This window comes from Carcharodon carcharias, chromosome 4 (assembly GCF_017639515.1).
Source record: "Carcharodon carcharias isolate sCarCar2 chromosome 4, sCarCar2.pri, whole genome shotgun sequence".
NCBI lineage: Eukaryota > Metazoa > Chordata > Chondrichthyes > Lamniformes > Lamnidae > Carcharodon > Carcharodon carcharias.
In genome coordinates, this window is record NC_054470.1 from 162,120,171 (window position 1) to 162,148,083 (window position 27,913).

Here is a 27,913-nt window from a genome sequence, read left to right on the forward strand (position 1 = left end):
CTGACAAATCAGTACACCTCCATGTTGAACGCTACTTGGAGGAAGCACTGAGGGTGGCAAGGGCATAGAATGTACTCTGCATGGGGGACTTCATTGCCCATCACCAAAAGTGGCTCAGTGGCACCACTACAGACCATGCTGGCTGAGTCCTAAAGAGACATAGCTGCTAGACTAGGTCTGCAGTAAGTGATGAGGAAACCAACAGGTGGGAAAAACATACTTGACCTCCTCGCCAAACTACCCATTACAGACATCTGTCCATAACAACATCAGTAGGAGGGTCCCTGTGGAGATTAAGTCCCACCTTCACATTGAGGATCCCCTCCATCGTGTTGTGTGGCACGACCACTATGATAAACGGGATAGATTTTGATCAGATTTAGCAACTCAAAACTGGGCAGCCATGAGGCGCTGTGGGACATCAGCAGCAGCAGAATTGTATACAACCACAATCTATAACCTCATGCCCCAACATATCTCCCACCCCACAATTACCATCAAGCCAGGGGGCCAAACCTGGTTCAATGAAGAGTGCAGGAGGACACACCAGGAGCAGCACCAGGCATACCTCAAATGAGGTGTCAACCTGGTGAAGCTAAAATACAAGACTACTTGCATGCCAAACAGCGTAACTAGTATACAATACACTGAGCTAGGTCATGCAACCAACGGATCAGATTTAAAGTCTTCAATCCAGCCACATCCAGTCCTGAATCATGGTGGTCTATTAGATAACTCACTGGAGGAGGCTGCTCCACAAATATCCCCATCCTCAACAATGGGGGAGCCCAGCACATCAGTGCAAAAGACAAGACTGAAGCAGTTGAAGTCTTCAGCCAGAAGTGCTGAGTGGATGATCCTTCTCAGCCTCCCACAGAAGTCCTCAACGTCACAGATACCAGCCTTCAGCAACTGAATTCACTCCACGCGATATCAAGAAAGGGCTGAATGCGCTGGATACTACAAAGGCTATGGCCGCCAACATTCCAGCAACAATACTGAAAACTTGCGCTCCAGAACTAGCTGCACCCTTAGCCAAGCTGTTCCAGTAAAACTACAACACTGACATCTACCCAACAATGTGGAAAATTGCCCAGATATGTCCTATCCACAAAGAGTCAGACAAATCCAATTATCATCCAAAAGGTCTACCCTTCATTAGCAAATTGATAGAAGATGTCGTCAACAGTGCAATCAGGTGTAACTGACACAGCATTAACCTGCCTATCGATGCTCAGTTTGGGTTCTACCGGGCCACTCAGCTCCTGATCTCATTATAACCTTATCCAAACATGGACTAAAGTACTGAACTGAAGAAGTGAGGAGTGACTGACTGCCCTTGACATCAAAGCAGTATTTGACGAAATGTGGCATCATGGAGTCCGAGCAAAGCTGAAGTCAATGGGAATGGGGGGAAAATTCTTCACTGGTTGGAGTCTTAATGAGCACACAGGAAGATGGTGTAGTTGTTGGAAGCCAATAATCTCAGTCTCGGGACATTGTTGGAGTTCAGTTGGTCATTTGGTAGTACAGAACTTGAGTATTGCTGAAAAAGAGACACGTTTCTAAGCTTTTTGTCTTGCACTCATCAGGATACTAGCAAGAATACCAATATAAGGGGAAAACAATATATACTGTACATGAAGAGAGTGCTGTTTGGTTGGCAAGTCGCATTGACATAGAGAATGTGCCACTGATGGTGACTGACAATTAACTGCCGAGCGTTATTTGAAATTTAAACCAGGCAGCTTGACCCCGATTCCTCAGGGCAGTGCCTTGACCAATGGGTCAACGAATGGCTGTCACTTATTTTGCTTAGCTGAAACAGGCATAATGTGTATACATGTTCCTTCTGTCTGCAAAGAACAGAGCCCTGTATATTAATATATGTAGCTGGCAGTACATGCAAATGCACCACACTGCAGGCCCAACTGAATCTTAAATTTGTTGTCAGCGTACTTCTTAACACACTGAGGACTATTTAGCAAGGATTATCCAACGGCTTCAGTGATAAAGAACTGTAGCCATGCAGATAGATTGGAGAGATTGGGACTCTTTTCCTTGGAGAAAAGGCAGCTGAGAGGAGACTTGATAAAGATATTCAAGATCCTGAGGGGTACAGACAGGGTAAGTAATGACAAACTGTTGCCACTCTAGAGAACACCAAGAACTCAAGGGCACAAGTTCAAAATAATTGGCAAGAGGAATATGATGTGAGGAAAAATTTTTTCACCAGAGGGTGGTTGGAGTCTGAAACAAACTTCCTGAAACGGTGCTGGAGGCAGATTCGACTGAGGTATTCAAAAGGGAATTGGATTGCTACCTGAAAAGAATGAATGTGCAAGGTTACAGGGATAAGTCAGGGGAGTGGGACTAGGTGGAATGCTCTTTCAGAGAGCCACTGCAGAATCGATGGGCCGAATGGCCTTTTTCTGCACTGTAAATATACTGTGATTTTGTCCAATCACAGAATCACATCTAATGTTGAAAAGTGTTGAGTTTTGCAAGCATGGGCTGGTTGGGTACGGTATGTACCTTGCATGTTGCGTACAGCAGCTGAGGCATACTGTTTGAGGTGATCTGCCAGTCTTTGGGACTTACAGCCTACGTACCTAGCTTCACACTGGCACTGAAATCCATTAACTTCTTGTTTTCCCCTTATATTGGGATACATGTGAGTGCAAGATGAAAAGCTTAGACATGCCTTTTTTCAGCAATACTCATCAATTGCTTCAATGACCTTCCCTCCATCATAAGGTCAGAAGTGGGGATGTTCACAAACAATTGAAAAGAGCTCAGTACTAATCATGATTCCTCCTAAGCAGTGTGTCCCCACATGCAGCAAGAGCTGGACAACATTCAGGCTTGGGTTGAGAAGTGGAGTACCATTAGCTCCACACAAGTGCCAGGCAATGATCATCTCCAATTAGACAGGATCTAACCATCTCCCTTTGGCATTCAATGACATTATTGAATCCCCCACCATCAACATCCTGGAGGTTACCATTGACCAGAAACGAAACTGGACCAGCCATATAAATACTGTGGCTACAAAAGCAGGTCAGAGACTGGGAATTCTGCAACAAGTAACTCAGTTCCCGACTCCCCAAAGCCTGCCCACCATTAGGAGCGTGATGGAATACTCTCCACTTGCCTGGATGAGTGCAGCTCCAATAATATTCAAAGCTCAACAGCATCCAGGACAAAACAGCCTGCTTGGTCGACACCACAACCACCATTCCCTCTATCACCATTGCAGTGTGTACCATATAAAAGATGCACTGCAGCAACCTGCCAAGCTCCTTTCAACAGCATCTTTCAAATCAACTTCCCCTACTACCTAGTACAGCAAAAGCAGCAGACGCAAGGGAACATCATGAACTGCAAAGTTTCCCTCACCACCACACACCATTCAAACTTGGAAAAACATCACCATCCCTTCACCGTCACTGGGTCAAAAACTTCTACCTCCCTCCCTAACAGTACTTTGGATGCACCTATAGCAGAAAGTTGGCAGCGATTCACAGCAACAGATCACCATCATTTTTTTTAAGGGCAATTTTGGATGGACAATAAATACTGGCATTGCCAGTGATGTTCGCATCCCATCAAAGAAAATAAAAACTTTGAAAGGTGAGAAAGATAACAACTTAGGGATAGGGCAAGAGGAAACCTTGGCTTGATGAGCAAGGGAAAGTGGGAGAGGGATGCGACAGAAGCAGTCAAACAAATGGTCTCAATCTTAGCAACAAAGAGGTTCTTCACTCTTTGCACTTGAAGGTGGGTGAGGGATTGGGGGCGCAGGCAGTGTGGAGGGTCAGGGTAAAAGAATTTATGGAGACTGTTGGTAATGGTGCAGTCACGTTGGAGGTTATCTGTTGTTCCAGGGTGATCCTTCAGTTTTGGCAGAGGAGAGCAGGGCCTGATAGTGCCACATGTACTGATAATGGCCACACCACCACTGTGACAGTTTGGGTGACACTGGCAGTCAAAAATACAGGCAGCTAGGGAAGTTACATTAAGGGGAAAGGTTTTATCACCTGTGCTCCAAGTTTCCATCAAGGCCAAATACTGACCTCATGGGCACCCCATCCACCACCGTAAACATTTATTTCCTCCACCATTGACAGCAGTGTACACCATACATGTGCAGGATCATAGCAAAAATAGCATTGTCTGAAGAGCTCGATAAATGCAGGTGAGGATGGCCATTCATCTATCTGGAATAAAACCTAAATCAGTCCAGTTCACAGCAACCAACTGTTTCTTAAATGATTCCAGGATTTCTGAATATAGCATCCCAAAAAGAGGTACCTTCTATATGTTGATCATTTTTTATGTAAAGAACTGCCATAATTAATTAATGATCTCATAGTAAAGGATCCTCTAAGGAAGGGTGATCATAGCATGCTAGAATTTCAGGTTCAGTTTGAGAGCGAGAAACTTGAGTCGCACACTAGTGTTCTGGAGTTAAACAAAGGTAACTACATAGGTATGAGGGCAGACTTGGCCCCAGTGGGCTGGGCAGGAAGACTACAAGGTAGGACAGTTGATGAACAGTGGCAGATATTTAAGGAGATATTCATTTCCTCCCAAGTAAAATATATCCCAATGAGGAAGAAAGGTGGTAAAAGGGGAAAATGCATCCATGGTTAAGCAATTGTAACAAAGGCAAAAACTAAGGCATAGCAAATTGCAAAAGGTCAGTAGCAGACTGGAAGATTGGGAAACTTTTAAAGATCAACAAAGGGTTACTAAAAAAAAAAAGAGCAAAGGTAAATTATGAAAGAAAATTAGTGCAAAATGTAAAAAGCAAAAGCTTCTACAAGTATATAAAAGGAGAGTAGCGAAAGTGAATGTTGGTCCCTTGGAGGACGAAACTGGGGAGTTAATAGTGGGGAATGCAGAAATGGCAGAGACACTTAATCAATATTTTGCCTCAGTTTTCACAGTGGAGGACACTAGTACCACCCCAATAGTAACAGATAGTGCAGAGGATATAGAGAAGGAGGAACGTAGAACAATCACCATCATACAGAAAACGTACTGAGCAAACTATTGGGATTAAAGGGTGACAAGTCCCCAGGACCTGATGGCCTATATCCCAGGGTCTTAAAGGAAGTGGCAGTGGAGATAGTGGATGCATTGGCTTCAATATTCCAAAATTCTCTTAATTCTGGAAAGGTTCCAGTGGGTTGGAAAAATGCTAAAATAACACCCTTATGCAAAAAAGGGGGGAGACAGAAAGTAAGAAACGATAGATCTGTTAGTTTAATGTCTGTTGGGAAAATCTACAGCAACAGGTCTCTCTTTTCAGCAATATATCTGTTTTGCTAATTGTTGCTCTGCATTCACAGCACTAGTTAAGTATTGAGTCGACAGGACTCCTAGCTCTCTTTCAACTTTATCCCTGGCTATTTCAACTCCTTTTATGGAGCAGGTATAGCACCCATTTCTAACAAGACAATACATAACACAACCATATTAAATTTAGTCTTCTACGTATCTTCTAACATACTGGTTTTATGCATTCTATTTTGCAGAGATTTTAAATTACTCATTTTGTAGGTTGTTTAGATACAATACTTTGCGTACCTTCCAAATCTGTTCACCATCTACAAGTTGCAAGTCAGGACTGTGGTGGAATTTTCTCCACTTGCCTGGATGCAGCTCCAACAACATTCAAGAAGCTTGACACCATCCAGGACAAAGCAGCCTGCTTGATTGACACCCCATCCACCATCTTTAACAATTATTACCTCTACCATTGAAACACAGTGGCAGCAATGTATACAACAACATTCTAAAGCTCCTTCAACAGCACCTTCCAAACCTGTGATCTCTACCATCGAGAAAGGCAAGAGTAGCAAATGCATGGGAGCACCATGACCTGCAAGTTCTCCTCCAAGCCACACATCATCCTAACTTGGAATTATATTACCATTCCTTCACTGTCGCTGGGTCAAAAACCTGTAATTACCTTCCTAAGCACTATGGGTGTGCCTCTACCTGCACTGGGCTGCAGCAAGAAGGCTGCTCACTACCACCTTTAAAGGCAATTAGGGATGGGCAACAAGTGCTGGCCTTGCCAGCGAGGTCTACATCCTGTGAAAGAATAAACATTGAAGAAAGTTGTAGCCAAATTTGTTGCCAATACAAAGGTAAGTAGGAAAGCAAGTTGTGAGGATGGCATTGTATCCATTTGCAGGTTCTGTTATATTAGATGAGTGGGCAAAAGTCTGACAGAAGTTATAACATGGTAAATTGTGAGGTTGTCAACTTTGACAGGAAGAATAGAAAAGCAGAGTATTATTTAAATAGAGAGGGAGACTGTTGAATACTGCAGTACAGAGCGATCTGGGTGTCCTAATACATGAATCACAAAAAATTAGCTTGCAGGTCTAGCAAGTAATTAGGAAGGCAAATGGATGTTGACTTCTTTTGCAAGATGGGGGGGAATATAAAAGTAGGGAACTCTTGTTACTACCATGTAAAGCATTGGTGAGTCCACAACTAGAATATTGCTTACAGTTTTGGTCTCCTTATTGGAGGCAGTTTAGAGAAGGTTCATTAGACTGATTCCTGGGCTAAGAGGTTTATATTATGAGGTTGGGCCTGCATTCAATGTAGTTCAGAAGAATGAAAGGTGATCTTATTGCAACATAAGATTCTGGAGGGGCTTGACAAAGTAGATGCTGTCATATTTCCCCTTGTGTGGGAATCTAGAACTTGGGGACACAGTTTCAAAATAAGGAGTCTCCCATTTAGGACAGGGATGAGGAGGAATTTATTCTCTCAGAGGGCCTTTTATGTTTGGAATTTACTATCCCAGAGAGCAGCTGAGGCCAAGATATAAAACCATAAGACACAGGAGCAGAAGTAGGCCATTCGACCATTGAGTCTGCTCTGCATTCAATGAGATCATGGCTGCTCTGATAATCCTCAATTCCACTTTCCTGCCTTTTCCCCTTAACCCTCAATTCCCTTACTGATTAAAAATCTATCTCAGCCTTGAAGATACTTAACGGCCCAGCCTCTACGGTAAAGAATTCCACAGATTGACTCCACTCAGAGAAGAAATTCGTGCTCATCTCTGTTTTAAATGGGCACCCCCTTACTCTGAGATTATGCCCTCTGGTCCTAGACTCTCCCATAAGGGGAAACAACCTCTCAGCATCTACCCTGTCAAGCCCCCTAAGAATCTTGAACGTTTCAATTCGGTCGCCTCTCGTTCTTTTAAATTTCCAATGAGTACAGGCCCAACCTTTCCCAGTCCACTCCAGCCAACTCTGTCCTAATTCCATTGCAATTACCCTTATTTAAGTTTAGCATAGTTGTTTCTGGTCCAAGTTGCTCACTCTCAAACTGAATGCTAAGTTCTACCATTTAATGGTCACAGTTTCCTCAGGGATCTTTTACTCTGAGATCATTTATTAAACCTGCCTCATTACACATTACCAAACCCAAAACAGCCTGATCCCTGGTTGGATTCACAACATATTGTTCTAAGAAACCGTCCCAGATACACTATGAATTCTTGCTCATGTCTACCTCTGCCAATTTGATTTTCCCAATCTACATGAAGATTCAAGTCACCCATGATTAATGTATTACCTTTTTTACATGCCCTTATTATCTCCTGATTTATTCTCTGTCCTACAGAATAGCTACTATCAGGGGGTCTATAGACTACTTCCACCAGTATCTTCTTCCCCTTGTTATTTCTTACCTCCGCCCACATGGATTCTACATCTTCTGATCCAAGATCCTTTCTTGCTGTCGTACTTATTCCATCTCATATTAACAAAGCTATCGCACCATCCTTTCCTTCCTGCCTGTCCTTTTGAAAAGTCACATACCCCTGAACATTTAATTCGCAGCTTTGATCTCTTTGTAACCAAATCTCAGTAATGGCTAGAAGATCATAACCCTTAACCTCTATTTGTGCCATTAATTCATTTATTTTGTTCCAAGTACTACATGCTTTCAAGTAAAGCCATTAATTTTACCTTTTTGCCATTTTTTTCCCCTTTTGACCCTATTTGCTGCTTTTTATCCTTGTACACTCTGTCCTTTCCTGCCACTCTCTGGGTATCATTACCTAAATAGCTGCCCTTCAAGGCTGTCATGGCTTTTTGCTTTGTAAGCCTATGTGTCCCCTTTCCAGAACCACCCCCCATCGCTACCTATTGGGTCCCCAAATCTGCTTCACCTGAAGTCACGCCCACCTGTCCCTGATCACAGACCAAATTTGAATTACCTAATCTGAGGGGTGTGACCACCTCCTGGAGCAAGTGTCCGAGTAACTTTCCCTCTCCCTGATGTGGCGCAACGTCTGCAGCACGGACCCCAGCTCCCTAACTCAGATCCAAAGTTCCTTGAGCTGCAAATACTTGCTACAGATGTGTTCGCTCTGGATCACCTTGGTGTCCAGCAGGTCCCACAGGCTGCAGCAGCAACACATCAACCGTCCTGTCATTGCTGTCATATTTTATTCAATTTATTAATTACTCTAGTATCCCCACTCTTTACAATTATGTTTTTATACACACCAGTATCGATCATATACTTAACAAGCTATCTTTAAGAAAAAGAGCAAAAAAATATTAGAGGCTAAACACAAACTGAAGACTTGACTTTAAAGACAAGAAATACTCACCAATCCTACACACCAATCAGCTACTCTCCACACTCTTTCCCGGTCTCACACTCTTCTCTCACTGTTAAAGGCCTCACTCCTCTCACACACTCTTGCTGTAAATGACCACGCTGATTCTCTCACACTCTCGTTAAGAATATATTCAAGGCTAAATACACAGTTTTTGATCTAAAAAGGATTCAAAGGTTATCAGGGTTAGGGTTGGGGCAAGGGGGAAAAAGAGGCAAGAAAGTGGAGTTAAAACCAAAAACTAACCATAATCTCAGTGAATGGCAGAGCAAGCTTGAGGGACCAAATAGCCTACTCCTGTTTAATGTTCTATGTTCTTATTAGAGTCATGTATGGCAAAGACCTTGCTGCCAAGTGAATATATTCTAGAGGATAATGCAGAAGGTTGCAGTGATTGATGTACAAAGGTGGAGGAATTAGAAGGATTGGATAGAGATTTGGGAGTGAGAAATAACAGGAGAACTGGGAGCTTGACTGGAAACAGAAAGGAGTGAAGGGCCTAGATGGGTAAAACAGCTAGATTTAATGGGCTCAGGTCTAGAGTAACAACAACGAGCACACAAATGGAAAGAGGAAACTCAGGTTTCATAGGATTGGCAAGGATGTGTCCTGGTTTTAAACAGCAAATAGTTAAGAGACTATGAGATAGGCCCAATTTAAAGTACATGGTGGAATAAAGTAGACTTGTGGAATCAACATAAAGCACTGACAAAAGAATGTCCAAATTTGGAGACAGGTGAACAAGAGCATTTTGAGGGAATTTGCTGCGGAGAGTTGAGATGTGGAAAATTGATCACAAGCCAGCATTAGATTGACCCATGGGTCCAGCAGCAGTGAGTAGCAGTGCACACCAACAGACCCAATGTATGAGCAGAGGGAGGGATAATGGAGTGAGTGGCAGTGGGATGTGGACAGAAAGCAGCAGAGCAAAGTTACTGGTAACAATGGAACAGAATGGGAAGCAGCAGAAACAGATCAGATCTGGCTCTGTGTAGTGTGAAAATTTTAATCATTTGATGATTTGTGGTGTTGGATTTGTGTTCTTGCAGTTGAACAGTGATTTAAAAAGTAATGCACTGATGGCAGCAAAGTACAATGGAACATCCTGAGGATGTGATGAAGTATTCTGTAAATGTAAGGGTCAGGGGCTGTGGTGGGGGGAGATTGCACATATAGTGATGCTTTTGTTTTGCTGGCATTGAGCTAGCCCAGTACCACTCTACTGGTTCATCTCAATCTACACTTCTGCAACAATATGCTTCACCCACTTTAGGTCTGCTCTTATGTTCAGGGCTCAAATTGGAATATCAGCTGTGCCTTTAATGCTCTGGATTTCCAGCCGCTCTGGACAAATATCTTTGTGTGAGAGGGGCAAACATTGGACCAGCAATCTCAGACAAATTAAGAATGAGAGATTGTGCTATTTTCACCTTGCTCTTGAGGAAATATGATACCATGACAACAAGACAGAGTTCACAAAAAAAGGGGGCAGTAACCACAAAAAAATAACTGCATTAAATAAGTGAGTTGCTTCAGATGAGATTTTTGAGTTGGCTAAGAACTAGTTTCTGCCTATAGTGAAAACAGAGGAAAGTTGGTTTGGTGCTTTGCTACTGATTTTGGAATTTTTAGCCAGGGCATTTTAGCCAGCAGCCAAGTCAGAATCATAGTCAATGACGACAGATTCAAGTTGCCAATCATTATAGACAAACAAGCTTAATTGGTCAGTTCACCCACAGCAATTCTTGGGTGCTTTATGATACTGCTGAGATGCAATAGTCAATCCTAAATAATGCCTAGAAAGTGACTGATGGTTATTGTTGAGGAAGCATTCCCTGACAATTCTTGGAACTGGTAACCAGAATCATAAATGAATGCAAAGGGCAGGGTTGTGTCAGGACCATATTACAGGAAGTTAGAAAGAAGCTAATGGAGGTTACATGATGTTTGATTAGCTAAGTAATCAGCTATGCAGCTTCAGTGGATCTGATGCAGCCACATGGTTAGGCAAAGCAATTTGCTGTATCATTAATGGGTTCTAGATCAACTGCCAATTTCCACCATCAACCAGTGTTCCTCCACAATGGAGAGTAGTTTTTCCACTGTAATACTATGAAACTGAGTTGACACCGTCTGTGGCATTACAGTAAAGAAAAGCAGCCTTAATTTCTGCAAAATGAAATATTTATCTGGCTTTGCACCATTATTTAAAAAGGGATAGGCCAGAAAATTATCAACCAGTCAGTCTGAATTCAGTGGTGGGCAAATTATCGGAAGCAATTCTGAGACACAAAATAAATTGTCACTTAGGAAGGCACGGGTTCATCAGGGACAGTTAGCATGGTTTTGTTAGGGGAAGATAGTGTCTTGCTAACTTAATAGAATTTTTTGAAGTAACAAGGGGGATTGATGAAGGACTGCAGTCTATATTGTCTACATGGGTTTTATTAAGGCATTTGACAAGGTCCCACACGGCAGACTGGTCAGAAAAATGAGATCCCATGGGATACAAGGGAAGGTGGCGAGTTGGATCCAAAATTGGCTCAGCAACAGGATACAAAGGGTAACGGTCGATAGACTTTTTTGCAAATGGAAAACAGTTTCCAGTGATGTTCCACAGGGCTCAGTATTGGGGCCCTTGCTGTTTGTTGTATATATTCATGATTTGGACTTAAGTGTGGGTGGCATGATTGGGAAATAGGCAGATGACAAAAATTGGTCGTGTAGTTGATAGTAAAGAAAAAAGCTGTTGTCTCCAGAATATCAATGGTTTGGTTGAGTAGGCGGAAAAGTGGCAAATGGAATTCAAGCCAGAGAGGTATGAGGTAATGCATTTGGGAAGGGCAAACAAAGGAAGGGAATACTCAATAATTGGAAGGATATTGAGAGGGATTGAGGAAGTGAGACCTTGGAGTGCATGTCCACAGGTCCCTGAAGGTGGCAGGACAGATGGACAAGGTGGTCAAGAAAGCAGATGGATTGCTCTCCTTTACTGGATGAGGTATTGAGTATAAAAGCAGGGATGTGAAGCTGGGATTCTATAAAACACTGATTAGGCCACAGCTGGAAATTTGTGTATAGTTCTGGTCACCATAGTACAGGAAGGACATAATAGCTCTGGAGGGAGTACAGAGGAGATTTACAAGAATGCTGCCAAGGCTTGAAAATTGCAGCTATGAGAAAAGATTGGATAGGCTAGGGTTGTTTTCCTTAGAACAGGAGGCTGAGGGGTGACCTAATTGAGGTGTACAAAATTATGAGATGCCTAGATAGGGTAGACAGTAAAGACTTGTTTCCCCTAGCTGATTACCTGGGATTATAGATTTAAAGGTGATTGGTAGAAAGATTGGCGGGGACACAAGGAAAAATTTTTTCACCCAGAGGGTGGTGGGCGTCTGGAATTCACTGCCTCAGTGGTTGAGGCTGAAACGCTCAAGTCATTTAAGAGGTACCTGGATCTGCATCTGAAGCGCTGCAACCTGCAAGGCTACAAACCAGGTGCTGGAAAATGGGATTAACACGAGCAGCTAGTTTCTTTTTCATCTTTTTCTGGCCGGCACAGACATGATAAGCTGAATGGCCTCTTTCTGCACCCTAAATTTTCTATCGTTCTACAATTTCTAATACCAAATAGCTGCATCCATTACAGCCAATTACATTCGCCTCGACCTTTTTGTGCCTATATTATTTTTAGGTTCTGCATGAACATCCAGCATGGCCAGACTGTTGAATGAACTGTATTCCTCTTTCCATTTCCTCCCAACCCTTCACCAAACTATCTGCTCAATTTTAAATCCAGATACAAAACTATTGTTCAACCTTCCAAATCAAACCTCATCAGGCATGCTTATAAGTCCTAAAGGAAAGAGATGGGGAGGGTGGGGCGGGCAGCAAATCAGTTCAGATTTAGTCCAATAACAGATTTGCATATAAATAATGCCTTTCGCATGAATTGTGACATTGCAAAGTGTTTCACAGCCAATTAATAACAATTGAAATATAGTCACGATATAATACATCAAGATAAAGAATAGGTGCTACAAAACAGCAATTAGATAAATGTTTTAAGTTTTTATTTTTTTATTCGTTCATGGAATGTGGGGGTCTCTGGCTAGGCCAGCATTCATTGCCCATCCTTAATTGCCCTCGAGAAGGTGGTAGTGAGCTGCCTTCTTGAACCGCTGCAGTCCATGTACTGTAGGAACAGCCACAGTACTGTTAGGATGGATGTTCCAGGAGCTTGGCCCAGCGACAGTGAAGGAACACCAGTATAGTTCCAAGTCAGGATGGCACGCGGTTTGGAATCGAACTTGCAGGTAGTGGTGTTCCCATGCATCTGTGCCCTTGTCCTTCTAGGTGGTAGAAGTCACAGGTTTGGAACATGCTGTCTGAGGTGCCTTGGCGAGTTGCTGCAGTGCATCTTGTAAATGGTACATACTACCACCACTGTGTGTCAGTGATGGGGTGTCAATCAAGCAGGCTGCTTTTTCCTGGATGGTGTCGTGCTTCTTGAGTGTTGTTGGAGCTACACTCATCCAGGCAAATGGAAAGAATTCCATCACAATGAAATGTTGGTATTGGAATATTTCTTTGAATAGTATTGTGGGATTCATTCCATCCACCCATGGTGGCAGATGAAATCTTGGCTTAGCATCTCATCTTAAAGATGAGACCACTGAATGCAACTTTCCCTCAATGCCACTCAAATGTTAGCCTAGATTATCAAAGAAATTTACAGCACAGAAGGAGGCCTTTCAACCAATCAGATCTGTGTCAACTGAAAAAAAAACAGCTTTTCTGCCTAATCCTATTTTCCAATTCTTGGATCTGTAGCCTTGTAGGTTCCAGCATTTCAAGTGTATGTTCAGGACTTGTAAAATGTGATGAGTGTTTCTGTCTCTACTACCCTTTCAGGCAGTGTATTCCACAGCTCCAACACCTTCTGGGTAAAATTGCCCCACAATTTCCCCCACTGCCTCCTCCATTCCAAAGAAAATAAGCCTAATCTATCCAATCTTTCCTTATGGCTAAGATTTGCTAGTTCTGGCAACAACCTCAAATTTCCTCTATACCATCTGTAGCGTGGTCACATCCTACCTGTTATATGGTGATCAGCAAAGTATGCATTACTATGTTATGGCCCAACATAAATACATAGCTATGGCCTAACTAATGTTTTATACCGTTCTAGCATAACTGCCCCATTCTTATATGCTATGCTTTAGCTAATAAAGTATTACTTAGGCCTTCTTAACCACCTGCCCTGCTATCTTCAGGGATCCATGGACAAGAAATCTAAAGGCCCTTCTGCTCCTCTACACTGCTCAGTATCTTACCATTTATTGAGTATTCCCTTATCTTGCCTCTCCAAAGGCATTACCCTCACATACCAGATTGAATTCCATTTGTCATTTTTTTTTTGCCCGTCTGACCAGTCTACCAATATTTTCCTGAAATTTACAGCTTTCTTCCTCACTGTCAACTGCATAGCCTATTATTCTCAAACTTTTTAAGCATGCCCTCTATATTTACGTTTAAATCACTGATATGTACCATGAAAACTAAGGGACTTAGTACTGTGCCTTGCAGCTTTCTAATCATAAAAACACTTGTCGTCAATTACTTTTTGCTTCATGACAAGGAGCCAATTTTGGATTCAATTTGTCACTTTTGTCTGGATCCCAGGAGCTTTTAACTTTTCTGACTAGTTGCCATGTGGGACCTTGCCAAAAGCCTTGTTGAAATCCACAGACTACATCAAACCCACTATCTACCATCCTTGTTACTCCTTAGATTAGTCAGACACTGTCTTCCCTTAAATCCATGTTGACTGCCCTCCACTAATCTGTACTTTTCTAATCTGTCAGAATGTTTTCCAATAATTTGTCCATCTCCAAGGTCAAACTGATTTGCCTCCTGTAATTAATCAATGTATCCCTTCCTCCCTTTGTAAACAATTGTATGTTATCAGTCCTCCAGCACCATACCTGCAGCCAGACAAGGCTGGAAAATGGTCAAAGCTTCCGCTATTTTCTTCCTTGCTTCCCTTAACAGTCTGAGATACATGGCACCTGGGCCTGGTGATTTATCTATTTAAGGATACTGAATCCCTTACTATTTCGTCTCTCACCAAGTTTATATCATACAATATTACACACCCCCCGCACCCCTCCTCAACTACAATGTCTGCATCATTCCCCTCTTTTGAAAGCAGATGCAAGGTATTTATTAAGAGCCATGCCCACATACGCTGTCTCCACACACAGGTTATTTTTTGGTCTCTAATAGGCCCGAATCTTTCTTTGGGTATTTTTTATTTATAAAACATCTTTGGATCTTCTTTGGTTTAAGTTGACAACATATTTTCACGCCCTCTCTTGACTTCCCTAATTTCATTTTCATTCCACATCTGCATTTTCTATATTTCAGGCTTTCAGCAGTACTGAACTTCTGGTATTTGACACAAGCTTCCCTTTTTGTCTATCCCACCCTTTATGCTCCTCAACTTCCAAGGGTCACCAGATTTTATGTGGAAATGTATCTGTTCTAAACCCTATCTCCTCACACCAATAGTCCTTCCCCCTGCCCAGACTCAGTGCCTAGAAGTCCAGAACTGCCCCTCCTCTTGTCAGGTTTGCCAGATACTGGCCGAAAAGGTTTTTGTGAATGCTTTATACCTCTACACCTTTTACAATGAATTTATTACAGTTAATATTGGGGTGGTTGAAATCCCCTTTTACTGCCTTATTGCTTCTGCACTTCAGAAATTTGCCTACAAATGACTCCATCTGACTCTCTCATATTCTTCCAGCAGTGTGATTTCTCCTTTTTAGTTCTTTCGTTAAAAACATAAGAACTAGGAGGAGTAGGCAATTCAGCCCCTCGAGCCTGCCCTAACATTCAAAACGATCATGGCTGATCTCATTTCGGCCTCAACTCCAATTTCCTGTCCTCTCCCCATAACCTTTCAACCCATTACTAATTAAAAATCTGTCAATCTCCTCCTTTAATTTATTCAGCGTCCCGGCACCCACTGCACTCTGAGGTAGTGAATTCACAAATTCACGACCCTTTGAGAAAAGTAATTCCTCCTCATCTCTGATTTAAATCTACCGCCCCTTAGCCTAAAACTATGGCCCCTCGTTCTAGAATGCTCAAGGGGAAACATCTGCTCCACGTCTACGTTGTCTATACCCTTTAGCAATTAGATGTCCTCTCATCTTTCTAAACTCTAGCAAGTATAAGCCTAAACTGCTCAATCTTTTCTCATATGACAAGTCCCGCATCTTTGGAATCAATCTAGCGAACCTCCACTGAACCACCTCCATTGCAACTACATCCTTCCTCAAGTAAGGGGACCAAAACTGTGCACAGTACTCCAGGTGCAGTCTCACCAATGCCTTGGACAGTTGCAACAACACTTCCCTATTTTTATACTCTATTCCTTTAGCAATAATTGCCAAAATTCCATTTGCCTTCCTTATTACTTGTACCTGCATACTAGCTTTTAGCGATTCATGCACGAGAATACCCAGATCCCTCTGCACTGAAGCATTCTGAAGTTTCTCTACTTTTTATTCTTCCGGGCAAAATGGATAACCTCACACGTTAAACTCCATCTGCCAAATTTTGGTCCATTCACCTAACCTGTCCACATCCATTTGTAAATTTCTTACTGCTTCATTGCAACTTACTTTCCCACCTATTTTGGTGTCACCTGCAAATTTAGCTATAGTACTTTCGATCTGAATCCAAGTCATTAATATAGATTGTAAATAGTTGAGGCCCAAGGACCGAATCCTGTGGCACCCCACTAGTTACAGCTTGCCATGCAGAAAAAGATCCATTTATCCCGACTCTCTGCTTTCTGTTGGTTAGCCAATCCTCTATTCCAAGCTAATATCTTACCCCTAACTCCGTGTGATCTTATCTTATGTATGGCACCTTATCAAAGGCCTTCTGGAAGTCCAGATATACTACATCTACAGGATCCCCATTATCCACTTTGCTTGTCACATCTTCAAAGAACTCTAGCAAATTAGTCAAACACTATTTACTCTTCATAAATCCATGCTGACTCTGATGGATTGCATTTTGACTTTCCAAATGGCCCATTACTACTTCCTTAATAACAGATTCCAAAAGTTTCCCAACGACAGACTTAAACTAACTGGTCTATAGTTTCCTACTTTCTGCCTCCCCCTTTTTGCATAAGGGCATTATTTTAGCATTTTTCCAACCCACTGGAACCTTTCCAGAATCCAGGGAATTTTGCAATATCATAGCCAATGCATCCACTATCTCCGATGCCACTTCCTTTAAAACCTGGGATGTAGGCCATCAGGTCCTGGGGACTTGTCACCCTTTAATCCCAACAGTTTGCTCAGTTCATGCTGTCCAACACTCCAATGGAGTGGGACTTGGAGTCATGACCTTCTGGCTCAGAGGTAAAAGCTCAAGTGCTAGTGCCATAAAACAAAGTTTTCTAGATAAAGGAAGCACAATAAAAGAAACATGAGCATGGCTGTAACACTAATACAATATTTCCAGTTATACAACTACTGGGGTCACAATGGTGAGAAAAAACTGTCATTTTCTATTAACGTTTGGGCCCATGTAACCTCGCAAGAGGTTATGTCATTCCTTGGGTTAGCACTTAAACAGTCCCATCCAACCTCCCTCTCCCCTTCAAGGACCCTTCTTAAAATCCACCTCTTTGACAATGCTTTTAGCCACCCCTTTCTGATAGGAACTTTAATCAGACAGAAACAGTGAAGTCCTTTGGGAATTTTTCTGCATTAAAGACATATAATAGTGAAAGTTTTTGTTGTTTGCTCTTATGGGGCAGCATGATTGATATCTGCTGCAGGGAAAGTTCAGGCACTATAGGTCACAACTTGCAGAGGCGAATGGAAAGTGATCGATATTGCAACACAAGTGCATTGTGATGACTACTAGGCTTTAAGATGTGGAGAAAGAAAAGCTCTCAGCAACATTTGATAATGAGGATAAATCTCAAAATGCATTTGCCCTTGTCTTCAAAGAAGTATTCATTTATAGTTTTTAGCATGCTACTTTTAATTTAGTGCTCCAAGTTTTGAATAATCACTTGCAAATCTGAACTTGCCTCCACTACAGAAAAGACAAAAGAAAACAAGATGCTGGAATTGAAGACGTCAAAAGTAATACATGATGTAGCTTTCAACAGGTAGGACATCAGTTAAAAATTAACAAGTCTCAATTGCAACTGAAGATTAAATATGGCATTCCACCATAAAGTAATGGCTATGTCGAAGAGTCTTATAAAAAAAACCCAATAGTTGCTCATTTAAAATGAAAACGAATAAGAGTGTCAACATTTTTAGAAACCTTTGGCTCCAATCCTTCTATTGTTTTTGAAGGGTCACACTCAATATTAAACTTATCTTAGATTTGAAACATATAAAGTATGGCTTCAGCATAAAAACAAAAAACTGCAGATGCTGGAAACCCAAAACAAAAACAGAATTACCTGGAAAAACTCAGCAGGTCCGGCAGCATCGGCGGAGAAGAAAAGAGTTGACCTTTTGAGTCCTCATGACCCTTCAACAGAACTGAGTGAATATTAGGAGAGGGGTGAAACATAAGCTGGTTTAAGGTGGGGGGGGGGGGGGGGGGTTGTAGGGACAAGCAAGCAATGATAGGAGCAGATAATCAAAAGATGTCACAGACACAAGAACAAAGAGGTGCTGAACAATAATATCACCACCTTCAACACCTCTGTTCTTCTGTCTATGACAACCTTTGATTATCTGCTCCTATCACTGCTTGTTTATCCTTACAACCACACCTTCCCCCCACCTTAAACCAGCTTGTATTTCACCCCTCTCCTAATATTCACTCAGTTCTGCTGAATGGTCATGAGGACTCGAAACGTCAACTCTTTTCTTCTCTGCCGATGCTGCCGGACCTGCTGAGTTTTTCCAGGTAATTCTGGTTTTGTTATGGCTTCAGCATATTCTGTTTTCATTTAAAATGAAACATAAACATTGAGACTTAACTCATGAACAAACTGAAGGAACAACCAGAGATAATTAGAGGGCAGCAAAGGCCAAGAATGAATTGTAAAGCTGTTACATAGAACAATGTAAATTACTACATTCAGAAGCATAAAATATTTTTAGGTGGAGTAGAAATCACAACAGGATAGATTGTAACTCTTTCGAGTACAAACACGTTTCCATCTGTTCCTATTCAGATGAAGTTACATTGTTTCATAGTTTGCCATTGTGAGATTTGAACTCTTGATCTTGGGGTTACAAACCCAGTACCATAACCACTTGGTTATTTAGGCCAAGCCAGGATAGATTGTAACTCTTTCGAGTACAAACACATTTCCATCTGTTCCTATTCAGATGAAGTTACATTGTTTCATAGTTTGCCATTGTGAGATTTGAACTCTTGATCTTGGGGTTACAAGCCCAGTACCATAACCACTTGGCTATTTAGGCCAAGCTCCCCTAATGCCCTTAAGATGTAACTCTTTCGAGTACAAACCCGTTTCCATCTGTTTCAGATGAAGTTACATTGTTTCATAGTTTTGCCATTGTGAGATTTGAACTCTTGATCTTGGGGTTACAAACCCAGTACCATAACCACTTGGCTATTTAGGCCAAGTGTTAAGAAGATGTTACTCTTCGAGTACAAACACGTTTCCATCTGTTCCTATTCAGATGAAGTTACATTGTTTCATAGATAAAAACAAAAAAACTGCGGATGCTGGAAATCCAAAACAAAAACAAAAACAGAATTACCTGGAAAAACTCAGCAGGTCTGGCAGCATCAGGACTCGAAACGTCAACTCTTTTCTTCTCCGCCGATGCTGCCAGACCTGCTGAGTTTTTCCAGGTAATTCTGTTTTTGTTTTACATTGTTTCATAGTTTGCCATTGTGAGATTTGAACTCTTGATCTTGGGGTTACAAACCCAGTACCATAACCACTTGGCTATTTAGGCCAAGCCAGGATAGATTGTAACTCTTTCGAGTACAAACCCGTTCCCATCTGTTTCAGATGAAGTCACATTGTTTCCCATTGTGAGATTTGAACTCTTGATGTTGAGCGAGCGTCCCAACGTCATCTCATCTGTTTCAGATGAAGTTACATTGTTTCATAGTTTGCCATTGTGAGATTTGAACTCTTGACCTTGGGGTTACAAGCCCAGTACCATAACCACTTGGCTACTTAGGCCCCTAAAACGTCAACTCTTTTCTTCTCCGCCGATGCTGCCAGACCTGCTGAGTTTTTCCAGGTAATTCTGTTTTTTTGTTTTACATTGTTTCATAGTTTGCCATTGTGAGATTTGAACTCTTGATACTCTTTTGAGTGATTTTCGTGGTTTAGCATCTCTTTCTTTTGTAACTCTTTCGAGTACAAACCCGTTTCCATCTGTTTCAGATGAAGTTACATTGTTTCATAGTTTGCCATTGTAAGATTTGAACTCTCGATCTTGGGGTTACAAACCCAGTACCATAACCACTTGGCTATTTAGGCCAAGCCTACAAACACGTTTCCATCTGTTTCAGATGAAATTACATTGTTTCATAGTTTGGCATGGTGAGATTTGAACTCTTGATCTTGGGGTTACAAACCCAGTACCATAACCACTTGGCTATTTAGGCCAAGCCTTGTTACATTGTTTGCCATTGTGAGATTTGAACTCTTGATTCATAGTTTTGCCATTGTGAGATTTGAACTCTTGATCTTGGGCTTACAAACCCAGTACCATAACCACTTGGCTATTTAGGCCAAGCTCAGGATAGATTGTAACTCTTTTGAGTACAAACCCGTTTCCATCTGTTTCAGATGAAGTTACATTTTTTCATAGTTTGCCATTGTGAGATTTGAACTCTTGATCTTGGGGTTACAAACCCAGTACCATAACCACTTGGCTATTTAGGCCAAGCTTTTTCGAGTACAAACCCATTTCCATCTGTTTCAGATGTTACATTGTTTCATAGTTTGGCATGGTGAGATTTGAACTCTTGATCTTGGGGTTACAAACCCAGTACCATAACCACTTGGCTATTTAGGCCAAGCCTTGTTACATTGTTTGCCATTGTGAGATTTGAACTCTTGATTCATAGTTTTGCCATTGTGAGATTTGAACTCTTGATCTTGGGCTTACAAACCCAGTACCATAACCACTTGGCTATTTAGGCCAAGCTCAGGATAGATTGTAGATTCCCCATAAAAGAAACAGGTCAAATAGCCTCATCTCATTCCATATTCACATTCCAAGTGGTGACACACAAAGCTGCAAGCTCATTAAGCCTTGACCAATGACACTGTTCAAGTGCAAACTGGTGATAGTGAGACTTTTTCATGCACATGTATGTGAAATGCTGGGACTAAATGCTATTTCCTTTTGGCAGCAGAGCAGTAAAACTGGGAACTCAATGCAGAGAGTAGTACAAACTTACATTCTCACACATCACTGCATCATTAGCATACCAACCAAACATGGACCACATATCAACCCACTATCCTGCAATGAATTGTTATTTAACTTCTTAAGATCAAAGAATTTTAATAAATATTCACACAAAAAGTATTGGCAGGGGTCTTGGCACTTGATTCAGCCACATACATAGAATAGTAGACAAAATTTAAAAAGTTTCTTGCTTTTATTTGGCCCCAAGTACGAATCCTTGCAAGCACAATTCGCCAGAACCAAGGCAAATATGTCTGCAAAACAAACCAAGTTGCTGTCATTAACTTGACAAGCATTCAGGAGGATTTCAAACCTGCTCCTAAAAAAATCATTTCATTCACCCGTCACAGTTGGAACGTCAATTTTTCTTGAGCCATGACAATATGCCCAAGTGACACACCACAAAAAAATTATGAAATACCAGAAACAAGTCATGAGCAATTTCCAAAGATATGGTTTGAGCTGCTTTTATCTGAACCAAGCAATGGAAGAGTGCCCAGGTCTGCTGGAGAGTGCCAATTGTTGAAAATGCACTGGTCACTCTCCACTGCTTTCTGTCAAAACAGTTTCCCAGATATCTAACAAAGAAACCTACATAACATCTATCCTACATAAATAAAAGCAAAATACTGCAGATGCTCAAAATCTAAAATAAAAACAGAAAATGCTGGAAAAACTCAGGTCTGGCAGCATCTGTGGAAAGAGAAACAGAGTTAATGCTTCCAGTCTATATGACTCTTTTTATTTCAGATTTCCAACATTTACAGTATTTTGCTTTTATCTATTGTACATAACCAGGAGCAGACAAGTGGCTAGGGGATGGCACAAAATTACTTCATGCACATAAAAGCAATATGGAACTGAACAGTGGAAAAAAATGTGCCCACCCAAAGCAGCAATGCTAGCTCATGCATTTGACAAATGCCTTGGTCTTAAGCCTAAACCTATTATTTTTAGATCATAGCTAACGTAATATATCCTTTATTCCTTCTTGAAACTGTAGATCATAGTTATAGAATGTGGCAGGGTAGGGGCGTGTAGGGTGGAAAGGAGGAGAGAATTGTGAAATATTTCTGGGCCAAGAATGATGGAACATTCTGCTCTTGCTTTACTCTGAATTCAGAGTAGTGGTGCCTACATGAACCAGCCATTGGAAAAGAACAACTTCACAAGATAGATGTCGATGAAAAAGGCTTTCCAGCTAATTCCAGAAATATTCAAATTGCCTCATCGTTCTAAACGAAACACTGAAATGCTCTCATCTCCATCATCTGAAACAGGGCATCAGCAGGTTGCAATTGTTCCATGTTAACAGCTTCCTAGCATCAGTCCTAAACTGGCTTTTAACTGACTTGGATCTGGTGTCCCCTTGCTACATCAGTTTTATGCTTAAAAGTGTCTCCAGTATAACTTTTCCTAACATCTATAAAGGCAACTGCTAAAGCACTCCTTTAGTTTAAAGTACATTTTCTCCAGCCTTACTTTTACCATAATGGAGAACCCATTATGAGGAGCCTCATGATTCCATAGCGCTCTACCCCCAAGGCTTGAATGTCACCCATAAATCTTGATGAAAATCACACAGAGTGCTCAAAGTGAAGCCTGACTAGAACATGTACTTGAACATGACTTCCTCCCACTGTATTTGTTGTAAGGTTGCATGCTATTTGTTCTATTTGAACACAAGTCTACAAAAGACCCTTAAGAGCTCCTCGATATAACCCAGGGCTATTGCAGTAACATTCAAGAACTTACATTGCCCATCTTTGTCTATCAATGCTCTATCTTTTTAGGTATTAAGCTAAATTCATTATGCTATTTGCAAGCTATCTATTCAGGTTCAACCATGGCTCTTAGATCGACAGTTGTCAGCAATTCTAACCAATTTACATTGAGCTTTTAAGCTTTTTCCACCCAAATCAAAGTTTCAACTTCACATTAAACAATGGTTTAAAAAAAACAAACTTTACAAGTAATAAAGAGAAGAGCTAAGGATTCATGTTGTGAGATGTCATCTGCCTTTATAAAGAGTTGCTCCAAGATTATCTAGTTAACCTACACAGTGAAGAATTTCAACAATGCAACGTGTGTGAATGCAGGCAGTGAAGTTACCAAAATTAGATTTTGAATTTAGTTTTACTAACTGATTTGGCAAAGTAAATATCATACATTAACAATGTGTGCCACTTGAAATAACAATGACTTTTTCCTGGAACAAAAAGCAGCTTCCTAACCTTTTGAGAAGCTGGAGGGTGGGGGCAATTAATTGCACTTGAGTGCTGGAAAAATATAATGCTAGACAACTGTGCTAAAGGGAATCATTAAAAGATTACTAATCATTTTCAAAACATGGGTCCAAAGATATTACAATTAAATCCCCTGCAGCAAACAGGAATGGCAATGCTCAATGCAACTAAGGTTGATAAGGCACTAGGGCCAAATGAGATGCATCCAACGACACTGAGGGAAGTGAGAATGGAAGTTGTGGAGGCACTGGCCATGACTTTCCAGTCTTCCTTAGCCTCTGGGGTGGTAGCAGAGGACTGGAGAATTGCAAATGTCACCCCCTTGTTCAAAAAAAAGGGTGTAAAGATAAGCCCAGCAGCTCAAGGCCAGTCTGGTGGTGGGGAAACTTCTGGAAACAATAATTCTGGGCAAAAATAGCAGTCACTTAGAAGTTAATTAAGGAAAGTCAACATGAATTTGTTAAAGAAAAATAATTAACTAATTTGCTAAAGTTTTCTGTAGAGGTGACAGTGTTGGTGAGGATGATGCTATTGATGTGATGTACATGAACTTCCAAAAGGCATTTGTTACATTGCCGCACAGACTTGTGAGCAGTTATAGCTCATGGAATAAGAGGCACAGTGGCAACACATACAAAATTGGTTGAGTGATCAGGAAAAGAGTAGTGGTTAATGAATGCTTTTAAGACTGGAGGAAGGTTTGTAGTGGAGATCCCCTTGCTTTTCTTGATATGACCTAGCCCTTTGTGTACTGAGCACAATTTTAAAATTCGATGATGCAAACCTTGGGAGTATTGTGAACCGTTAGGAGGATAGTTTAGAACTTCAAAAGAACATGAACATGTTGGCGACTGGACAGACATGCGACAGATCAATGCAGAGTGCAAGAAGAGCACAGAGACAATATAAAATAAAGGGTTCAATTCTAAAGGGGATGCAGGAGCAGAGGGACCTGGGTGTATATGTGCATAAGTCACTGAAAGTGGCAGGACAATTTGAGAGCAGTTAATAAAGCATACAGTATCCTAAGCTTTAATAATAGGCAAATAGAGTACAAGAGCAAGGAGGTTATGTTGAACTTGTAGAAAACACTGATTCGGCCTCAACTGGAGTGTTACACCACTTCTGGGCCTGGTACTTTAGGAAAGATGTGAAGACATTGAAAAGAGTGCAGAAAAGATTCACGAGAATGGTTCCAGGAATGAGGAAATTCAGTTACGTAGATAGATTGGAAAAGTCAGGACTGTTTTCCTTGAAGAGAAGATGAAGATTGGATAGAAACATTCAAAATCATGAGGTCTCTGGAGAGAGTATATCAGAAAAAACCGTTCCCATTAGTAGAAGGGTCAAGAACCAGAGAACACAGATTTAACATAATTGGCAAAAGAAGCAAAGGTGATATGTGAAAAACCTTTTTCATGTAGCGAGTGGTTGGGATCTGGAATGCACTGCCTGAGGCTGTGATGGAGGCAGGTCCAATTAAAGCATTCAAAGGGAATTAGATTATCTAAAAAAGGAAGAATGCGCAGGGTTACCAATGGAAGTCAGGAGAATGGCACCAGGTTAACTGCTCATTCAGATAGCCAGTGCAGACACAAGGGTCCAAACGGCCTCCTTCTGTGCTGTAACAATTCTGAGATTCTGTAATTTTGCTGAGAGTGAAAAGTGACCAGAGTCATCACAATATCTTCCGAAGATGTTACAGCGCTTCAATATAAAAAAAGCTGGTATGGTAGTACCAGTGTAATAAAGTACTGTCTTCACACTGAAACATTCTGCCGCTTGTTGTTTATTTGTCTGAGAAACAACCCTCATCGCAAGCAATGCCTTTGAAAATTAATTGACACGAGCAAAGTTCGCCAAAGTCTTTCCCTTTATGAACTTTAGAACGGTGATAAAAGCTGAGACAGTTTTTGTAGTCGGGGAACGCAGCCTCAGGAGAGTGTGCAATCCAGCACAAACTGACTCTTTAACTTACTTCTTGTAGTCTGCGCTGAAGAGCCGGAACCCCACTCCTGCCCCTCCTCCTGAAGTCATTGCCGTGGCTTCTTGGCCCAACTCGGTCGATTCACCACCTCCCAGGCCCCGGTCACCCTGATCGTTGTAGGACACGTTATTACTCGCCATCATTTGCAGAGGGCTCTCCCGTCCGTATGGAGCACAATCGCCGCCAATCCGGCTGCCGAATGCTTAAATGTGGTTTTTTTTAATATAATTTTTGTATTTTTTTTACCCCTCGCTTGCCGGTCCCCAGTCACACGGCACCGGAAATGTGACAGGGGGAAGGCAGTGGAAGGTCAGCTGACGCCGAGGTCACGTGATCCAACGGCTGCCCGGGAGACGCCCCTCCCTCATGACGTCTCGCACGCGCCCCGGCCAATCGCTGCTCCGGGCTTTGGCGATGGGAAGGTGCAGACCCCGAGCGCGGGGAGCGTGCCCTCACTTCAGCGTTGCTCACACCTGGCACTGTCAGTTCTGTTGAAGGGTCATTCGGATTCGAAACGTTAACCGTCCTCCTCTCCGCAGATGCTGCCAGACCTGCTGAGTTTTTCCAGGTATTTTTGTTTTTGTACTGTTAGGCTGGAGCCCACTGGTCATCAAGCAGATTGCAAACCACTTCTGGATGATGTGTAAGCAAATAATTGCAGTGGTACTGAGCACTATGGGGGCGGTTGAGATGTTGGCGTAGTGGTAATGTCGCTGGACGAGTTAGCTCAGAGGTCCAGGCTCAGGCCCTGGGGGTGCAGGTTTAAATCATACCGTGGCAGCTGGTGGAATGTAAATTCAGTTCATAAATATGGTGTGGAAAGCCAGTCTCAGTCATGGTGACCATGAAAATTATCATCGATTGTTGTTAAAAATCCATCTGGTTCACTAATGGTCTTTAGGGAAGGAAATCTGCCAACCTTACCTGGTCTAGCCTACACATGACTCCAGATCCACAGCAGTGTGGTTGACACTTAACTGCCATGTGCATTGGACTATCAAGCCACTCAGTTCAAGGGCAATTAGGGAAATGCTGGTTTTGCCAGCAACACCCACATCCCATGAAAGTATAAACAAAGAAAAATAATTGCCTTTTTGTTAATTCCTTTTTGGGATGATCTGAGCGTCATTGGCAAATGCAGCATTAATTGCCAATCCCTTGAGAAGGTAACACTGAGCTGCCTTCTTGAGCTACTGCAGCCCGTGTGCTGTAGATACACCAACACAGCTGTCAGGAAGGGAGTTCCAGGTTTTTGATCCAGCCACAGTGAAGGCTCAAAATCCTGGAACTCGCTTCCCAGCAGGACTGTGGGTGTACGGACACCACATGGACTGCAGCAGTTCAAGAAGGCAGAACTGGAGTAATTAGTATGAAAAAACACTGATGAAATAGCTGAGCTGTTTTTCGACTTTGTTATATATAGATATAAGATGTTGTTGTATGAAAGGCAGTATGCGGGTTGTATCCATCAGCCCAGGATCAGGTGACGCCACACTTGGCAACAGGAGGAGAGTGTTGTTTTTATAGCTGGAGGGTCTGAGCAGAAAGTGGAGATCTTGAGTGTAAATGAGGCAGATTTAACAGCTATTCGGTTAGGAGAAACTGAGTGGACCAACAGGAGGAGAAAGGAAGGGAGAGCAGGTTAGGAGCAGTGAACGGAAAACAAGTGAGGCCAGCCCACTGCTTCCACAATCTCACCCTAAGAGAATGACTCTACTGGATTATTACAGTTCAAATATGTGGCTGCCCTGTCGGAGTCTGAGTTCTTGCTCATTCAATATGCTTTTGTTGAAACGAGTTTCGTGTATTTTTACCTTGCTTTTCTAGAAATAGGAAAATGTTTTTGTACTGGTTTTTTTAGATGAAAATAATAAAATCATCAGTAATAAAACAAATCTGAATAGGATCGATACTGTAATTCTATAAATTAAATATGCAAATCTATATTAATGACTTGGACTCAGGGGTAGAAGGTACTATAGTTAAATTTGCAGATGACACCAAAATAGGTGGGAAATTAATTTGCAAGGAAGAAAGAAGAAATTTACAAATGGATATGGACAGGTTATGTGAATGGGCCAAAATTTGGCAGATGGAGTTTACGTGGATAAGTGTGAGGTTATCCATTTTGGTCAGAAGAATAAAAAGGCGACTTATTATTTAAATGGAGAGAAATTTCAGAACGCTTCAGTGCAGATACTTACCTGGCAGGGGAGAGACCTTCATCGCATTTCTGCCAGGGAAAGAGCAATGGCTATAACCAGTCACACCCCTTACCATGAGGTACCTAACACCATTCGAGTCATGGTGAAGGGCAGCGAGCAAGGAACAGGAATGGATAGGACCTCCTTCACGAAGAGGATCCTATTCAAGCTGTGTGGTTTTGAGGCTGTGGATATCTATTGCCTGCAGGATTTCCCCAGCGCTGGTTTCTTTGATGTGACCTTCAAGCATGTGGCAGCTTGTGTCAAACTCCTGAAGGTGTTTGAGGGAAAGAAAGACCTGCCAGAAATGAAGATCCTGACGGCGGAGCCGCTCTTTG

At 41.9% G+C, this 27,913-nt stretch overlaps 1 protein-coding gene across 2 annotated transcripts in view; it reads right to left on the reverse strand.

Moving 5' to 3' along the window:
* Window positions 1–25,684, reverse strand: part of ap3b1a (adaptor related protein complex 3 subunit beta 1a) — a 338,438-nt gene extending 312,754 nt beyond the window's left edge. For both annotated transcript variants that reach the window (XM_041185794.1, XM_041185792.1), the window contains exon 1: window positions 25,363–25,684. In XM_041185794.1, the coding sequence (XP_041041728.1) occupies window positions 25,363–25,514 (152 nt within the window). In that variant the 5' untranslated portion in view covers window positions 25,515–25,684. The remainder of the gene's footprint in view (window positions 1–25,362) is intronic.
* Between the last annotated feature and the right edge of the window lie 2,229 nt (window positions 25,685–27,913).